The following is an 18,567-nucleotide window of genomic DNA, read 5'->3' as shown; positions in this document are numbered from 1 at the left end:
GATGGAGAAACATCCTAGGGAAGCCCCTGGGATCACCCCCTCCGCAGATCAGCCTCTCCCCATTTCAGAAGGAGCAAAGGTCTTTAGCCAACCATACTCCAATCCTAGCCCCCAAGCCCAAGCCCTTGTCAATGCCACCCTCCACACAAGGTCTTGGACTTCTCTCCATTCTGGGGCGTTCCTAGGGCTCCCCTTCCTGGCCCCAGACAGGGAACGGTCAGCAAAGCTCTGGTGCTACCTCACTGTGGGACAGCGGGCAACCCTCACAAAATACGCTTAAATGATTCTGTTCTCATGCTGGTTTCCCCAGGCCTCATCCTGGCCTGAGCCCCTACCTGGTTAAGGACCTTCTGCAGGTAGGGCGTGCCCATGCGGTCAGCCAAGTGGCGGTAGGAAGGGTGGGAGAGGAAGAACTTGCGTTCAGCAGCCAAGGCAGCCGTGATATCTTTCTTACCATCGATGTCCTTCTGGCTCCGGTTCACCACTCCAATGTAGCCTGTGGATGGGGTGGGGGTCAGGGGCAACCAGCCTTGCAGGGGGTGGGGGGGCAGTGTTACGAGGAGGGGCAGTGGGGTGGGTCAGGTGTGTGGCCTGCCGACCTCTGCGCAGCGGGAGCAGCTTGTTCTCCAGAACATCACGGGCATCTGTGCCCTCGTCCATCAGGTCCAGCTTAGTGATGACCCCGATGGTGCGCTGACCTGGGGGTGGCAGGAGAGGGTTGTCTACATCTGCACTTGCCCTCACACAGGCTCCCTAGGCACTCCCAATCCCACCCCACTCCCCCCATCTCCCAGCCCACTCCCTCCCTTACCCACTGCCTGCCTCTGCTCTCCCCGCCTCATTCATTCTCCACAGTAGCCAAAATGATTTTTAAAGGCATAAATCTGATCCCAGGCCTATTCGCTTAGACCCTCCAGTGGCTCCCCCTTACGCTGTGAATAGAACCCCAGGGCCTTGCGCATCGGCTACCTGTGAAAACCTACCCTGGGGGTCCACCTCCTTGGCGACCTTGAGGGCATCAGAGTTGGCCAGGTCGGAGTTGGCTGGGGACACGGCCAAGATGAGGCAATTCTCCTTGGTGACGAACTGCATAAGCATGTCCCGGATCTGGAACTCGATGTCGGGAGGTTGGTCCCCCACTGGGACCTTGGTCATTCCGGGCAGGTCCACTAAGGTCAGGTTCAGCACTGGACAGGGCAGCGAGAGGGCGGGCTCAAGGCGAGGGGCGTGGCCGGGGGCGGGCGGATTAAGGAACAGGGCCGGGCTTAGAGAGGATCTGTTAGGGAATGTGGCCGTAGGTGGGTGGGGTTAGGGAAACGTGAAGGGCTAAACGAAGGCCCGTTAGAGGCGTGGCCAGGGGTGGGCGGAGCCGTGGCAGTGTGGGACTAGGGGTAGGATACGCAGAGGAGGAGTCGCTGTTGGGGCGGAGTCTGCAGGAGGAGTGAAGCCCTTGAGGAGGTGCCAGCTAAGGGGCGGGGCCAAGAAGATGGTTCCCAAGGGGCGGGGCCAGGGCCAGGTCTCCTCACCGTGCGGCGAGTAGACGCGGAGGTTGATGGGCACCGGAGAGATGCCCTTGTTAGTGCCAGTCACCCGGTCGGTCTCAGCCTCAATCTCCTGGCGCACCTCCTCGAAGTCGGTGAATTTCTTGCCCTTGCAGTGCAGGAACTCAGCATATTCTGCCCCAGAAGGAGGGGGGCAAGGGGGAGTAAGCATCATAATAGCCGGACCCCACCTGGGTCCCATCTTCCGCTGGGAAAAGACACCCCCCCACACCATACACACACACAAACATTGCCTTCTTCTCCCTCCCCCCACGCAAAGCCACCTCTCTGTTACGCATTTTTATCCCCGCTGTTCGGATGGGGAATGAGGCCCAAAGAGGGGAAGCCCATACCTGTGGTAGCATTGACCAGCTGCAGGACCAGGGGGCGTCGGGTGACAATGCCAGATCCTCGGGGCAGGAAGTCCCTGCAGTGAGTTGGGGGTGAGAAGAGGGGCAAGGTCTGAGGAGGCTCCCTCTGTCCCAGGGGCACTTGTCCTGCCATTGGGAGCCCCAAAACTTGCCCAAAGTTCCCTGCCACACCTTAGCCTAAGGGCTTCACTATGGGGAGAGGGCAGCTGAGAAAGGTGTAACAGATCACCCCAAAATCCTCTGGGTCACAGAATTTGTGCCTCTGAACTGACCCCCAGACCTCTCCAGGTCTGCCCTGTGTTAATGCTGAGCCAACAGGAAGTCCCTGCCCCAACCCAGCCACTGCCATTCAACTCAGGAGAAACTGAGGCATGAAGTGCCCCACCCCACGTGCCCAAGCGTCCAGTGGCCACAGAGTGGATGCCAAGGAAACGGAGTTGCACCTCCTCCCCCCCCTCTTCCGCTGTGGGGAAAGGCAGCATCTCACTTCCCCTTCCCTGGGCCCCATCTGGCTGGGGTTGAGGATGAGGGGGATGGGGGGAAGGAGGAGGCAAGGAAAAGAACTCATGCTCCTTAAGTACCTACTGCATGCCAGGCTCTTCGTGGGCAATATCTCCTGGACTCCACACAATAGCCTCATGAGGAAGACACTGTTATTATCCCCATTTTACAGACGAGGAAACTGAGGCTCAGAGACATTCAGGTTGCCCAGCCAGTATCTACCAGACCCTGGGCACAGATCTGTTTGACTCTCCGGTGAAAGCTTTCTGCCCTTCAACTCCCTGAAGACCCAGCTCCCTTTGAAGGACTGGACTGAGGCGTCCCAAAGTCACCTCATGCCCCTAGACCTGATGTCTATTCCTCAGACATCTGCTGTGTCACTGTCAACCTCAGCAGTCCTTTCAGCTAACTCTTGAGGGTGCCACTTCTCTCTGTCCTGTCAGCTCTTCTCATCTCCCCACCCACCCACCCACGGCCCCACCCAGGCCAGCACAAGAAGGAGGGTGGAGGCCTCTCCAGGGATCAGGCTGTTGGGATCACAGTTATGGGATTCCCAGGACTCAGGAAAGGGGGGAGCAGGCCAGAGCCTGAGGGACCACAGAGATCTGGCCAGTCACCTCATTCATGGAGAGGCACATGGAGGCCCAGGGAGGGGAAAGGATACACTCAAGATCCTATAGGGGGGACTTCCCAGGTGGCGCAGTGGTTAAGAATCCACCTGCCAATGCAGGGGACACGGGTCCGAGCCCTGGCCCAGGAAGATCTCACATGCCACGGAGCAACTAAGCCCCTGTGCCACAACTGCTGAGCCTGTGCTCTAGAGCCTGCGAGCCACAACTACTGAGCCCGTGAGCCACAACTACTAAAGCCCGTGCGCCTAGAGCCCGTGCTCCGCAACAAGAGAAGCCACTGCAATGAGAAGCCCGCGCACCGCAACGAAGAGTAGCCCCCGCTCGCTGCAACTAGAGAAAGCCCGCGTGCAGCAACGAAGACCCAACACAGCCAAAAATAAATTAAAAAAAAAAAAAAAAAAAAGATCCTATAGGGCTGGGACACAGCCAGGTCATGAACATGGGTCCCCTGCCCCCAGCCCAGAGCCTGACCCGGACTCACAAAGCAGGTTTGGGGCAGAGGGTTTGGGGACAACAGAGTAGGCCCAGGTTTCTGGATTCAAGGCCTCATCTGGGGGCCCTGGGGAGGCCTCTTCCATCCCCTGTTCTCACCTTGCCCCACCTCTGGGGAGAGCAGAGGCTAATGGGGAGGAGTCAGCCACCTTATGGGGAAGAAGAATGATAAATCCTGCATTTATCCATCATTTCTAGGTGCCAGGCAAATGCTTTTCATTTGTGCAAGACTGTGAGCTTCAGAAGGGTGGGCTTGCATCTTTCTGTCTGTCGCTGTATCCCATGGCTCAGCACAAGGCTTAGCACACAAGACGTCCTTAATAAATGGGCACTGAATTCCCAAGTCCTCAAAAAGTGCTCTCATATGGAAATGATCATTTTACAGATGAGAAAACTGAGGCTCAGAAAGGTGAAATGACTTGGCCAAGTTCACCCAATGAGGAATGGCAGAGCTGGGATTCAATCCTGGTGCTGTTGAACTCCAGAGCCTGTGAACTTTCCCATCAAACTCTGCTGCCCCCTAAACCTGAGGAGCCAGACTTGGCTTTTTATGTAATTCAATTAAATTCAGTCTAGAACATATTTGGGAGCAGCTGCTCTGTGCCAGGCTCTGTGCTGGGCCCTGGGGATGGGAGGAGATGAGTCAGACAGTTCCCAGCCCGAGGAGCTCACAGCATGGTGGGAGAGACAGAAGTAAACAGATAATGCAATGCAGCGTGACATGTGCTGGAATGGAGGTGCACCAGGCAGCACAGAGAGGGAGGTGATTAACTGGGGGGGAGGCGAGCAGGGAGGGAGCTTCCTGTCTCTGTCTCTCCCATCCTTTATTCGCTGATGCCTTTGCAGGGGTGAGCCCCTAGTACTTGGGATCCCTCAGGGCTGTGGAGGTAGGACATCTGTTCTCACAGAGGCTGGGGTGGGCCTGGGGGCCTGGGGTCTACCTTCTTCCCCACCAGCTCCTCACCCAGCAGTACCATGGCAACAGTAGTTGCCATGGAAACTGCAGGAGGGGCTGGGAAGGATGGGACTCCCCACAGAGAGCCCCCTCCCCATGCAGAGACATGAACCTTCCCTGGAGCTCTTCCCTGAGAGCACCCCTCCGCCCCTCACACAGATGGGCCCACCTGGCCCTGGCAGGCCTGAGGGGTGGAGGTCCCTGAGGTGCCACATAGAGGGTGTGGGGAGCCCAGGGCCCAGCTGGCGGGGTGGTCAAGGGTCTGTGCCAGCCTGCTCCGAGTTGCTGCCTCCCAGGGCTACTTAAAGGACAAGCAGCTTATGGGAAGCCGAGATTAGAGCACAGGGCCATGTGTGGGAGCAGAGAGCCTCCTCAGACCAGGATCTCCCAGGGCCGGGGTGGGGATGGGGTGCCCAGGTGGGGAGGGGCCCCATCTTGGCCCTGGCCCAGGTTCTCAAAGGGAGGCCCTCACACAGTCTGTGTCAGAGTTCCCCAGGCAGCTTGTTCAAATGCACATTCCTCAGACAGGCTGGGTTAGAATCTCGGGGGGGCAGGGGAGGGGAGGAGGGAATCTGGATTTTAAACACGATCCCCATATGATTTTCATGTTCCTGTCAAGTTTAAGGATCACTGGCTCAGTGATGAGAAGCCAGTGCCAGGCAGAGGCCCTGGGTTCGAATCCTGCCTTGGCCATTCCCCGGCCTGGTGCCCCCGGGGCAAGTTGCTTCACGCTCTGGGCCTCAGGGTCCTCAGCTGTAAAGCACATGATCTAAACCGGGCATCACATACTACCACGCACGGCTGCGGGAGGATCCTTGGAGCCCTTTCACCGAAAGAGCTTAGCCCATGCCTGGTACATAGTAGGCGCTCAGCAGCCGGAGGGGCCTGTCAAGGAGGTCCTCCTGTCCTCAGTCTCTTCCCTCGGAGACTCCCCAAATTTCAGCAAGGAATCCAAGATCCTGAAGAGCCCTCTGCCTCACCTCCTTCGGGCACTGAATTGGATCTTGGGATTCTGACCACAGAATGTTGGGTGGAAACGATGGACATCAAGGAGGTGCAGTTTTCAGAGAACATCTCACTCCCCTGTCATTGTCCAGAGGGTGGAACAGAGGCCCACAGAAGGGCAGGGAGCTGTGAGGCCACACAGCAATGGGAGAGGTGGGAGAGGTGGCCGAGATGGGACCAGGACCGGGAGGCCGGCTTTCCAGCCCCATGCCTGGACAGGCAGTGACAAGCACAGACTGGTTCCCATGTCCAGACTGAGCGCCTTGCTCCCTGTTGGACTCCCACGCTGGGCACAGGCTGGGCTACAGTAGGGGCTCAGGCAACCCTGGGAGGAGCGAGCACAGCTGAGCGGCTCCACAGCTCCTGCCTTTCAACCGGAAAGACTGCCCCACGCCCTCTGTTAAAGTGTACCTTGGTGCCGCCCCACTGGGGATTCGGGCCTGATCTGGCCTCCAGCCAGAGCCCCCCCTGCACCTCCCACCCAGCTCCTGGTTAGCCTGTGGGAGGACAGAACAGGTGCCCAGAGAAAAGTGTGCCGGGCCCACCAGCCTCGACTGACGTGTGGGAGGGGTGGATGGTGACAGGCCAGCTCCTCCCACTCATTCTGGACAGATGGTGGTTTCCCGGGGAGGCCTTGCCTTGCCATCTGCAGAAGTACCTTCAAGCCCGAAGCACAGGGAGGATGAAATAAACACATCTCACGACCTCCAGGCACCACATACTCCCTGTCTGAATTGGCCCTGTCACCCCAGAGGGGCCTGGAGAAATTACACCAAAGGGCCGAAGTGACCCCACCCCTACTCTGGTATCCGAGATCCGGGACTATTGCTCTGGAACCCTGGTTTCCAGGTCCTGCTGAATGTAAACAACAGCAGAAAGTAGCATGCTTGGTCTCGCATGTACCCAGCGGCAGTCATCCTTATAAGTCTCTTGTTTCCTGGGCTCTGATGTCAGACAGGCCAGGCGTTGGATGTCAGAGCTGCCACTTAGGAGCTGTGTGGCTATGGACAAATGACCAGGCCTCTCTGAGCCTCAGTTTCCTTATCAGTAAAATGGGTTTCTGTGAGGCTTATATAAATAAATGCCTGAATAAATGGTAGCAATGATTATAAATATAACTTGTTGAGCAATCTGAGAACACAGGCTGGGCTCCCACAACCATGTCACCAATTGATGCAGCAGGGAGGGAGTTGGAAGGTGGGTCTCCTGGGGGCTGGCCGGAAGAGTGGGCGGAGGCCAGGATATTTCCTGCCAAACCTTGCCTTGGAAGTGGAAGGCAAGGGGGCCAGGCAGGCTATGAGATGCCCTCTGAAGCAGGGATCCAGGGTGGAGGTGAGGGAGTGGATGGGCCAAGAAACACAGTGGGGAGGAGGTGAGGCCAGGCAACAAGTCCCTCTCTGTTCCTGCTGCCCCAGGAGGCCCCTGGCCGGCCCACTTCGTTGCACAGCCCATGAATATCCAGCTGAGGTTTGAACATTTTAGGGCAGCCCTGGCCTTAGCTTCCCCTGATATTTTGATGTCCTGAGAGCAGGGGCTGGGTTGGTCCTGTTTACCACCGTATTCCCAGCACCCAGCTCGGAGCCTGGTGCTGAGCGGGCACTCGGGACACCCCTGTCGACCGAAAGAATGATTTGATGAAGCTCCTACAGTTTTCCCACCATCGCCCTCATTGCACAGATATGGAAACTCAGGCATAAAAAGGGGAAGAGTGTTGCCCAAGTTCACAGTGCAAGTTGGCGACAGGGTAGGACTGGTGCCCAGGGCTCTGGACTCCAAGCCCAGTGCTCTCTCCACAACATCCATTTTCTCTACTAAAGAAAATCTATGGGGCTTCCCTCGTGGCACAGTGGTTAAGAATCTGCCTGCCGGGGCTTCCCGGGTGGCGCAGTGGTTGAGAATCTGCGTGCCAATGCAGGGGACATGGGTTCGAGCCCTGGTCTGGGAAGATCCCACATGCTGCGGAGCGACTGGGCCCGTGAGCCACAATTACTGAGCCTGCGCGTCTGGAGCCTGTGCTCCGCAACGGGAGAGGCCGTGATAGTGAGAGGCCCGCGCGCCGCAATGAAGAGTGGCCCCCGCTTGCCGCAACTAGAGGAAGCCCTCGCATAGAAACGAAGACCCAACACAGCCATAAATAAATAAATAAATAAATTAAAAAAAAAAAAAAGAATCTGCCTGCCAATGCAGGGGACACGGGTTCGAGCCCTAGTCCAGGAAGATCCCACATGCCGTGGAGCAACTAAACCCGTGCGCCACAACTACTGAGCCTGCGCTCCAGAGCCCTTGAGCCACAACTCCTGAAGCCCGGGCACCTAGAGCCCATGCTCTGCAACAAGAGAAGCCACCACAATGAGAAGCCCGCGCACCACAATGAAGAGTAGCCCCCGCAACTAGAGAAAGCCCGCGCACAGCAACAAAGACCCAACGCAGCCAAAATAAATAAATAAATAAATAAAATAAATTTTTAAAAAATGTTTAAAATAAATAAATAAATAAATAAATAAAAAAGAAAATCTGTGATCTTTCCTTCCACCTTATCCTTCCATCCTTCCTACCTTTCTTCTTTGCTTCTTTCCTTCCTGCCTCCTTCCTTCCTCTTTCCTTTCCTTCAAGTGTTGATGACTTTATATTTTCAAAATGAAGATCAATTTCTCTTTTGCCCGTACCTTAAAAAATCACAAGTTCTCCCTTTAAAAAAACTTTCAACTACTATATATAAAATAGATAACTAATAAGAACCTACTGTATAGCACAAGGAACTTTACTCAGTACTCTATAATGACCTATATGGGAATAGAATCTAAAAAAAGAGTGGATACATGTATATGTATAACTGACTCACTTTGCTGTACAGCAGAAACTAACACAACATTGTAAATCAACTATACTCCAATAAAAATTAATTTTAAAAATAAAAAATTAAAATAAAATTGAAAAAATTTTTTTCACAAAATAAAATGTTGAGATGGCCAAGAAGCACATGAAAAGCTGCTCAACATCACTAATTACTAGAGAAATGCAAATCAAAACTACAATGAGGTATCACCTCACACCAGTTAGAATGGGCATCATCAGAAAATCTACAAACAACAGATGCTGGAAAGGGTGTGGAGAAAAGGGAACCCTCCTGCACTGTTGGTGGGAATGTAAATTGATACAGTCACTATGGAGAACAGTATGGAGGTTCCTTAAAAAACTAAAAATAGAACTACCATATGACCCAGCAATCCCACTACTGGGCATATACCCAGAGAAAACCATAATTCAAAAAGACACATGCACCCCAATGTTCATTGCAGCACTATTTACAATAGCCAGGTTATGGAAGCAACCCAAATGCCCATCGACAGACGAATGGATAAAGAAGATGTGGCACATATATACAATGGAATATTACTCAGCCATAAAAAGGAACGAAATTGGGTCATTTGTAGAGACGTGGATGGATCTAGAGACTGTCATACAGAGTGAAGTAAGGTAGAAAGAGAAAAACAAATATCATAAATTAACACATATATGTGGAACCCAGAAAAATGGTACAGATGAACCAGTTTGCAGGGCAGAAATAGAGACACAGATGTAGAGAACAAACGTATGGACACCAAGGGGGGAAAGCGGCAGGGGTGGGTGGTGGTGGTGGGATGAATTGGGGGATTGGGATTGACATATATACACTAATATGCATAAAATGGATAACTAATAAGAACCTGCTGTATAAAAAATAAATAAAATAAAATTCAAAAATTCAAAAAAAAAAGAAATTGCTGTTCCAAACTATTGAGTCAGAAAAATAAATAAATTTAAAAAATGTTGAAAAAATAAAAAGCAACCAACACTGCAACACCTGGGGCTCACCGCTGTAAACATTTTATCATTTATAATAATAGTCATGGCAAACACTGATGCATTGTTGACTGCTGGCCAAGGACTCTGCCGGGGGCTTTAAAATCTGCATCATCACGAGGTTTCTTTTGGGGGTGATGGAAGTGTTCTAAAATTAGATAGTGATGATGGTTGCACAAGTCTGTAAATATGCTAAAAATCACTGAAGTGTGCACTAAAAGTGGGTGAATTTTATGGCATGTAAATTATACCTTGATAAAGCTGTTTAAGAAATCTGCATCCTCTCGTTTGATTCTCGAATGGCTGTGTGAGGTTGGCATGTCCAGTTTCCCCAACTTAAAGGGGAAGAAACCGAGGCTCAGAGAGATGAAGTCAGGTGCCCCTCACATGCCCACTTGTGCCCGGGGCTCTGAGCCACACTTGGCCAGTGACTCTGCTTGCCTAACAGCTCAGCACAAACTTTTCCCAAGTCGCTCAATACAGAGCTACATCTGGATCCTTATTTCTTATCACCAGCATCTTGCTGTGAAGGAATCTCAGCTCCACCACTAAATTATTTCCCTGCTCCTAACCTCAGTTTCCTCATCAGTGAAATGGGACACAATCCAGCAACTCCCTCCTAGGGTTGTTGAGGGGATGCCTTGAGATCCTGGCTGTAGAAGGATCTAACAGAGTGCCCATTGGTGATGCCATGAGCCACCTGAGAGCCCGTCATGTGCTAGGTGCCTGTGTGTGCTAGAGAGCATTGCATTCACCTGCTGAGATGTTTCTCCCTATCCTGGTTGGTGGCCTTGTTTCCCTGTGCTAAGACCAGTGATAAAAGAGTGACGCAGTAATAAACAGGTAAAATGTCCATAGTAACCTTGGTTGGAACTCCTCTGCCGGGAGCTCTCAGCCCAAGGCCATGGGCCTCGTTCTCCCTCTATGGTCCCTCATTCTGGAAAAACTGAGCCCTACCATACACACGGAGGTCATGGGCTGGAGGGTGATCAGGGAAGGCATCCTGGAGGAGGTGTTGGCTGATGTGAGACTTGGAGGTTGAGCCAGTGAAGGAAGAAGACGGAGGTGTGGTGAAGAGCCTTCCCGGCAGAGAGGATAGCACACGCAACGGCACTCAGGAGAGTGAGAGAGAGGGATGGCCCATTTTCCCATGAACTGCAAGATACCCAGGTGGCCCAGGAGGGAGCGGCTGGAGGGGAAGCCAGGCTGGGTAAGGCAGGCCTCAGGGTCCCAACTCAGGAGCTAGGGCTCTGGTTGGAGGGCAGGGGGGCTAAGGAGGGCTTCAAGCAGAGGGGATCAGATTGGGAAGCCATAGAGAGTTCTGTGCTGTCAGACGGAGAATGGCAAGAGAGGTGGCTGACCCAGTTGCTAAGACAAAGGTGGTGGTGGCCAAGGTAGAGAGAGGGGGGTGGACTGGGGCAGAATACACAGGGCTTGTAGACTGAATGGATGGAGAGGATGAGAGAGGAGGGGGGAGCTGATCCCGGGGCCTCTGGCCAGGGCACTGGGAAGATGCCATTTAGGTGACTGTCTCAAACACCTTCCAAGGCCAATACTCCTCTTTTTCCTGTTGCCTGTAGTAATTCCAAGTTGCTAGAGCTGACTGCTGCAAACAGTTCATATTCCCTAGCCAGATTTCAGTCCAGGGAGGGGGTAAGAGTGCCCAAGAGACAACCAGACAGAGCAGAGGAGGAGAAGCTGAGGTGTATGGAGATGTAGGCACATGGGTTGGGGTGAAGATGGTGGGCATTCACATGGAGGCAGGAGACCTGTGCTGGTTCCTGCCCTGCCTCTGATTCCACTGCTGTGTGACTTCAGGCAGGTCCCCTACCCTCTCTGTGCCATTTCACCATCTGAAAACTTGGGATGATGCTCCTCCTACTGACAGGTTGTTGGTTCCAAGAAGACAATAATCAGCGCTGCCGTTGGACCTGGGGAATCGGGGCCCTGACCTTGCACCCCATCCCAGTTGAGATCTCCGGCCTCACCTTCCCCATGAAGCATGGGGTTCCCAAGGACCAAGGGAAGGTGCCCAACTGGAGCCTGTGCACCCCTCCTAGGGGTCTCAAGCCTACCTCTAGCTTCTGCCCCGACTGGGGGCGGCCCTCGCTTCGGGGAGGCAACCCCGGGGGCTAAGGGGGATCCTTTCTGGGGACGGGGATGGAGCTGGAATATGAGGGCAGCCTGGAGAGAGACGCTTCCCATCCCATCACAGAACTCGGAGGAGTCTGAAATTCTATATTCAACACCAGCCTGCCAGGTTGCTTTGAAGGTGTGTTTGTCAAGGCGGGAGGGCAGAATGTATTGTATTTAGCAATTCCTTAGTTTGATTTATAACAGGAATATTTAGACATACGGCACGTGGGCTCCACTTCTGCTCTTGTTCCAGGGCTGATAACACCACGTCCGTGACTGGCTGCCTCCAGCTCCCGCCCGGCCCCTCCTCACCCGCCCGCCAGGTTCCGACCCTCCGACCCCAGCCAAGGCCTGGGAAACTCGATTCTCCTGGCGCCGGGATCAGCTGCCGTCTGCCAGAGTCACCTTTCATTCCCAGCTCCTTGGGGCCACTGGGTGGGGCGGGGGTTTGGGGAAGACGTCCTCTGGCGGGTCTGGCTGTGGGCGCGTGGCAGGTGCGCGCTCTGAGCAGGGAGAGCGGGAGCAGGGTGTAGCTGCCCGGCAGCGTGGCGCGCTCTCTGGGTGGGGATGGCTGAAGGGCCGGCAGCGCCTCCCCGGCCCTCCTGGTCTCACTGTGACCTCTGCTCCTCACTGCCCCTCATCCGGGTTCTCAGACCCACTGGGCTCCCTCCCACCTCGGGCCTTTGCTCACGTGGGACCCTGCACCTGGAGTGTGTTCACTCCTTTGCCTGACCAAGTCCTATTTTTGTTCAGGCCCAGACTTAAATGCTCAAATGCCTTCCCTGGCCCCCTGACGACTCCCCTCCCTTCAAAATCGAGGCTCCTGGTACCCTTTTTCCAACACACAACCGAAGAGCTCTTTGTGTGATGTAGCGTCTGTTTGTCCTGCTCAGCTGTGAGCTCCCTCCCCCGCAGCCCCCCCTCCCCCAGAATAGGGGTGGGTCTGGCTTCTTCAGAGCTGTATCCTTAGGGCCTGGCACGCTGCAAGTGCCAAGGAGATGTCAGTTCTCTCTGCCCCCTCCAGTCAGTGACTTTCTACTTTTGATGTCTCAATTATCCCCTAATCATCTTTGGCCTCAGCCTCCAAACCTGGGAAATGGGACCACTAAGATGTAGCCCGAAGTGTTCAGAGGAAGCGACAGATCTTAGTAGTGGGGAGTGAGCTGTCCCCCATGGCAGGAGCTGGGGCTGACCAAGAGAGAGGCTGGGCTCTCTGACGCCAGAGACCAGCACAAGTCTGTGCTGGGATGCGAATGCAGAGGAAGGGGCAAGGGATTGGTAGGAGGCAGGGAGCCTGAGCAGGGGTAGGCAGAGTCACCAGGGAAACCCAAAACACTACCCCCAGGCTGCCCGGGGGCTCTGGGCAGAGGCTCACTCCCCAGGCTCCCTTCGCTACCCTGGCTAGAGGAGATTCTCCCACCTCCACCCTCACCCTGGCCCTCCTCCCAGCTGGTACCTATGCCCAGGCAGGAACAGAATGGGTGCATCCTCTGTGCCAGACCTTACCCCGAGCGCTTCACAGGTATGACGTCAACACTCGCCACAATCCCATGAGGCAGGTGCTATTATTATCCCCATTTTACAGATGAGGAAATAGGGGCCGAGCAGGGTTTAAGAAACATGCCCAATGTTGCCCAGCTTGTAAGTGGCAGAGGTAAGCTACAAACCCAGGTCTGATTCCAGAGCCTGAGCGCTCAGCCCCTCTGCCACACTCCCACTGGCCTTGGCCTCCCCAGGGGCCAAACGGGAGGGAAGGTGGGCACTGCCCAAATGTCAGCATGCCTGGGTGAGCAAGGCCAGGGGCGTCGGAGGCTGGAAGTCTATCCCAGGACACCAGACTTGACGCCGGATGGGTATTGTGGGGAGGGGGCACGCAGCTGGGGGCAGACAAAGGGAAACCTAGGGCACCAGACATCCGCTCACAAAATGCTGGGATGTCCTGGGGCCCACGCACACTCCTCTGTCTGCACTTACCCCCAAGATGATCTCATCTATGCTCACGGGTTTACATCCCATCTCTTCCAAATTTATATTTCCAGCCAACCTTCCCCCTGAGCTTCCGACTTGCATCACCACACTGCCCACCTGACATCTCAGACTCAAAGAGTTCAAAACCAAACTCCTGATCATACCTCCAGCCCCCCAACTGGCTCCTCCCTACTCTGTTAATGGCGCCAACACCCACCTGGGGTCAAAGGTGCGGAAGTCATCTTGGATTCTTCTTTCTTCACCTTCCACATCCCATCCACCAGCAGGTTTTGTGGGACTTTCCTCCAAAATACATCCTGAACCCCACAGGTCTCCTCCTCTCTCTGCTAAAGCCCTGGTCCAGGCCCTGCCACCTCTGCCCACCGCAGCAACCTCTTCATCTGTCTCCTGCCCCCCTTCCCAAGTCACATACTTGCTGGAATCACCTCAGGTCACTCCATTACTTAAAAGCTTCTGATAATAATGAAAACAAACCCAGGTCCTCAGCATAATCTGAGGGCCTTGTAGATCTAGCCCCAGCCTACTCCCCGATGCTGTGTCCGCCTTGCTCACAAAACACCAGCCCCAGTGCTTCCTTTCTGTTCTTCAAACACACCAAATTCATTACTGCCCCAGGGCCTTTGCATTTGCTGTTCCCTCCGCCTAGAATGCTCTCCCCAGATAGTCACGTGGTTTCTCATCCCTCAGTACTCTCAGATGCCACCACCTCCTAGAGACCTTCTCTGACCTCCCTGTGGAAAGTGGCCCTTTTCCCTCCCATCATTGACCCCGTTCCCCAGTTTTCTTCTTCATATGTCTGCTGAATGACTCAATGAATCAGCCTCAGTTTTCCCTTCTGTAAAAGGGGGACAAAGAAATAGCATAGACCCAGACCAGTCCTAGCGGGGTCCTGGGCAGCTGCTTGGGTCACCTCCATTGCAGAGCTGACAACAGGGTCCTCCTGGTTGCCCGGGAGCCCGGGCTGGCCTGGAGCAATCTCTGCTTCCTCTGTTGTATTTTCCACTTCCTCTCCATGGGGGGTTGACTCCCGGGAAGCCCCAGGAGGCAGAGCCACTGTTACCATGCTTATGGGTCTGGGGACCAAGTCCTAGGTAGAGAGGTTGGGACCCATGACGGAGCAGGCAGGGCTGGCTGGGGGCCCCGGTGAACCTCAGTTTCCCGACTGCACTCCAACACCGGCCTCCTCACTAGCTTTCATGAGGATCAAGTAATGCTTCCCTGCTCACTCCTCCGCCTCAGGCCCAGTGGCCCCTGCTCTGCCCCTGTACACCCCTGCATCCTCCTGCGGTGCCACAGTCAAAGGGTATTGGGTTTCGAGAGGGCCCAGGCCTCCTGGGGCAGAATCCACATCTCACTCCACCACTCAACAAGCAAACAGTTGCCGAAATCAGCTGTGACCAGGCTGGCCTGCTGTGCTGTCTACTTACTGGCACCTCTCTCTGCTGGACAGTGAACTCCGAAACAGCAGGGGCCTGGTCTGTCCTGGTACATGCAGGCCCCAAACCTAACTGACAATCAACACCTCCCTCCCACGTGTTTACAAAAGGGGGCTTTTACACCCATGAATTCACTGGAGCCCCACGGTCACTGTCTCAGGAAGGCAGGGCAGCAGCTGTCAGTCTGCCCATCACTCAGATGGGGAAAATGGGGATCCACACCCCTGCACGTCCCTTTGCTCAGTGCAGAGCTGGGCTCTTAGAGGCTGTGCAGGCTCCAGATTGGAGTCTAATAGATTCTGTCCTTCCTGGCCCTGTGACCTTGGACATGGCCTCTAACCTCAGTGTCTCAGTTTCCTCACCTGCAGGACGGGCATCATGGTACCTGCCTCATGGGGCTGTTGTGACCCATCCCATATTGCATGGCATGGGGCACATGGGAAGGGCCCAGCAGATGGGACCTGGGGTCACCTTCCCCTCTGTGCCCCCTGCCCAGAGCATGCAGCAGGCACGCAGCAGGCACAGAGCAGGCGTTCAGCAGATGTTCAATGGATGAAAGGCAGGCCTATGGTTTGTACACTGGAAAGTGCTGGATGTCCACGAGTGCCATATAAAGCACGAAGACCCCGGGGCTTTATTGTCTCCAGGGTCCTCCCACCCCCTCACTCTGACAGCCAGGCGTAGGGACGGGGACCATCTGTGTGTCTCTTGCCTGTGCCTCTGCTGCTCTGGGGGGTCACATGACTAGGAGGGGGGTTCTTTGGGAGCCCGGCCCTGGGAGACAGACGGCGTCCCCCTCTGCTGACCAGATGGGCCTGGCCGCCCCCCCAGATTCATAGCTCCAGGCAGGATCCTTCCCTCTCATCCCTGGGGTTGACACTGGGCTTCCCAGGTCATTTGTGGGGCAGGAAAAACCATCCGGTCCAACTGTCCATATTAGAGATGGGGAAACTGAGGCTCTGAGAGGGCAGTGACTCGCCTGAGGTTTCACAGCAGAAGCTGGCTTGGACCCAGGATGTCTCTCCCGGAACTGCTGTCCCTCTGAGGGCGGAAGCCTCTACCTGCCTCCCTCTCCCTCATGTCGTTTGCTTCTTTAGCCATGAAGGTCATTGGCACAAAGCTAGGGTTTCTGAAGAAGGCGAGGGAGGGAGATGACACAGTGGGCCGGTCAGTGTCAATTCTCCCGGCCCCCCCTCAGTCTGCCCAGCCCGCACTCGGTCTCCAGCACCGGGCTGAGAGCGCCATCCTCTCTCTCTCCTTCTCAGCACTCGAAAAGCCATCTCTGCCTCCCCTTTCTTGGGGGACGCTGGGGTGGGGGTCACGACCCTGCCTGCCTCCCTAAACCCAGGACACCCTTTGTCTTTGTGGTTGCCCCCAACTCCTTGCCACCCGGCCCTCCCAGCGCCTTGTGGGATCAGAGCCAGGAGGGGGATTAGGTTGTGCAAATGGCTCCCCCCTCCCCGCCATCCTGCCTCCCTGTCTTAGTCATCTCTGCCCTCCGCCGCCTTCTCCCTCCATTACAATCCCTCTGCCAGGCCAAGGGGAGAACGACATTGACAGGTGCCCCCACCCAGGGGCGGCGGCGGGGCAAGGGGCCGGCTGCTCAGTAGAGGATCAGAAGCGGTTTCTCCCCCACCCCGTCCTCTTCCTCATCCTGCAACCCGCGCCGCCCCCCTCTTCCGCGCTGCGCACGGATGGCGGCTGGAGCCGCAGAGGTGTGTGTGTGAGGGGGGGAGGCTGCGTCTGATCCCCGATGCCCACGGGGCTATGTCCTCTCCCAGGGGCTATGGCGGGGGGGGGGGGTTCCCCTGCCACGGTCCGGGAATTCCCATGAGAGGAGAGAGCTGTCCTCCGTAAGGCCTGGGGTTGGGGGCACTGCCCCAGGGATGCTGCCCGCCTCAAGAGACCCCCAGAGCCGAAGGGAGGAGCTGAGTAATGCAGGCCCCTCAGTACCCAAGGGGGGTTGGGGGTACAGCCCTTTGCCAGGGTCTCGCTGTCTTCCCCAAAGGATGGGGCTGAGGAGGGGGGCGTGATCCCGTGGCCGCTGGCTTGACGTTTGCGGACAAGCCGGGGGCGCTGCGCCCCTGAGGGGCTCTCGTGGCGGGGGTGGGCCGCCTCCTTCTGGCTGGAAGCGGGGGGCGCGCCTTCCGCGGTGCAGCGCCAGGGGCTGCCGTCGGGGCCGGGTGGCGAGGCCCGGAGGACCTGGGCGGGGGGAGTCCGAGTTCAGGGGCGCGCCGCTCCTACCTGCCTACGAAATTCTCGAGCACCGAGCTCTTGCCGGCGCTCTGGCCGCCCACCACGGCGATCTGCGGCAGGTCGAGGTCCGCGTTCTGGCCGATGGCGGAGAAGGCATCCTGCAGCCGGTTGACCAGCGGGATGAGATCCTCCATGCCACGGTTGCCCATGGTTGCGGCTGGCCCCGCGGGCTGCGATCCGGCGGCCGCTTGGGCTCCCGGCTTTGGCTCCGCCGCGGCAGCCGCGCGCTCAGACTGCCTGCGCCGCGGGCCCCCCGCCCCTCGGGGATCGGAGCGGAGCGCTGCGCCAGAGTACCGCTAGAGGGCGCCCGCAGCCCTCCGGGCCGGCAGCCATGCGCAGGCGCCGCCCGTGGCACTATGGGGACTGTAGTTTTCTCCTTCTGCGGCTTTTGGGGAGCTGGAGCCGTGTCTGGGGGAAGCGCAGATGCTGCACCGCAGATATCATTCCTGGAAATGGTCACGGTCTCCTAGGTACTAGGTACCGTTAGTACCAGGCCCCTCGGATAGTGGTCATGACTGCCTCACTCCATCGTACAGATGAGGAAACTGAGGCTTGGAGACATGGGCCTCCTCCACGGTCATAGTCTCCTGACCTTCAGTTCCACTTGCCCTCACTGCCTTCTACTCTAGGTTGTGGCTAATTTATCCCCGGCATTTCCCTTCCCGCCTTTGGGCCTCAGTTTCCCTGTTTCTAGAAGGAGAAGATATAGAACATTAATTCAACAAATATTTACTGAGCACCTACTATAAGCCAGACCCTGTTCTAGGCACTGGAGATACAACAGTAAACAAGACAGACAGTTGGAGATACAACAGTAAACAAGGACAAGAACAAGATCTTCCCTCATAGATCTTACAGTGGAGACAGTAAATGAATAAACAGATAAGTGAAACAGTAAAAGTGAAAATAGTTTATACTAATAGTGATGGGAGAAATAAACATGGGGTGTGAAGAGAGGTACCTGTGTGGGTGCAGAGTCCTCTTTAGCCTGGGAGGTTAGGGGGGTTCTCTGAGGAGGTGACATTTGAGAAGAGACCTAAATGTTGAGAAGGAGCCAGCCAGGCCAAATGAACGGCAAGTACAAAGCCCCTGATGCTTGGAAGGGCCTTCTTGGGACAGTTGGGACTTCTTGTCCTGGAGAGTGACAGTCTTTTCCCCAAACCATCAGGGTGGTGGTAAAACAGTGGGATCTGAATCCAGGACTCCTACAACCCTACCCTGTTTATCCTTTTCGCATGGAGAGACCATGGGGCCCCAGGCCTAGCCATCCACCTCTGCATTTAAGGAACCTAATTTGGACTCCCCACAAGGCTGGAAAGAAAGGCCAGCCTACCCTGTGCTACTGGGGATTAGCAGGTCACTCTGTCTGTGAACAGAGTGGGGGCACTGCTGGGAGATCAGTGGCCTGTG

General features: G+C 55.7%; 1 protein-coding gene across 19 annotated transcripts in view; it reads right to left on the bottom strand.

Annotated features, from left to right (window-relative positions):
- DNM1 (dynamin 1) overlaps positions 1-17,418 on the bottom strand; it is a 45,472-nt gene extending 28,054 nt beyond the window's left edge. For 14 of the 19 annotated variants that reach the window (XR_014247626.1, XR_014247627.1, XR_014247628.1 and 11 more), the window contains exons 1-6: positions 17,146-17,417; positions 1,895-1,968; positions 1,527-1,676; positions 984-1,187; positions 600-698; positions 336-496 (exon numbers count right to left, since the gene is read on the bottom strand). Coding sequence is in view for 14 of the 19 variants with exons in the window: in XM_082402535.1 (XP_082258661.1) it covers positions 336-496; positions 600-698; positions 984-1,187; positions 1,527-1,676; positions 1,895-1,968; positions 17,146-17,306 (849 nt within the window). In the remaining 5 variants the exon portion in view is untranslated. Of the gene's footprint in view, positions 1-335; positions 497-599; positions 699-983; positions 1,188-1,526; positions 1,677-1,894; positions 1,969-17,145 lie in introns of all 19 variants that reach the window. The other 5 variants (XM_082402532.1, XM_082402536.1, XM_082402538.1 and 2 more) reach the window with 1 other exon arrangement.
- Between the last annotated feature and the right edge of the window lie 1,149 nt (positions 17,419-18,567).

Source organism: Balaenoptera borealis (assembly GCF_965194805.1).
Source record: "Balaenoptera borealis genome assembly, chromosome: 8".
Taxonomy (NCBI): Eukaryota; Metazoa; Chordata; class Mammalia; order Artiodactyla; family Balaenopteridae; genus Balaenoptera; species Balaenoptera borealis.
This window is presented reverse-complemented; position numbering and strand designations above follow the sequence as displayed.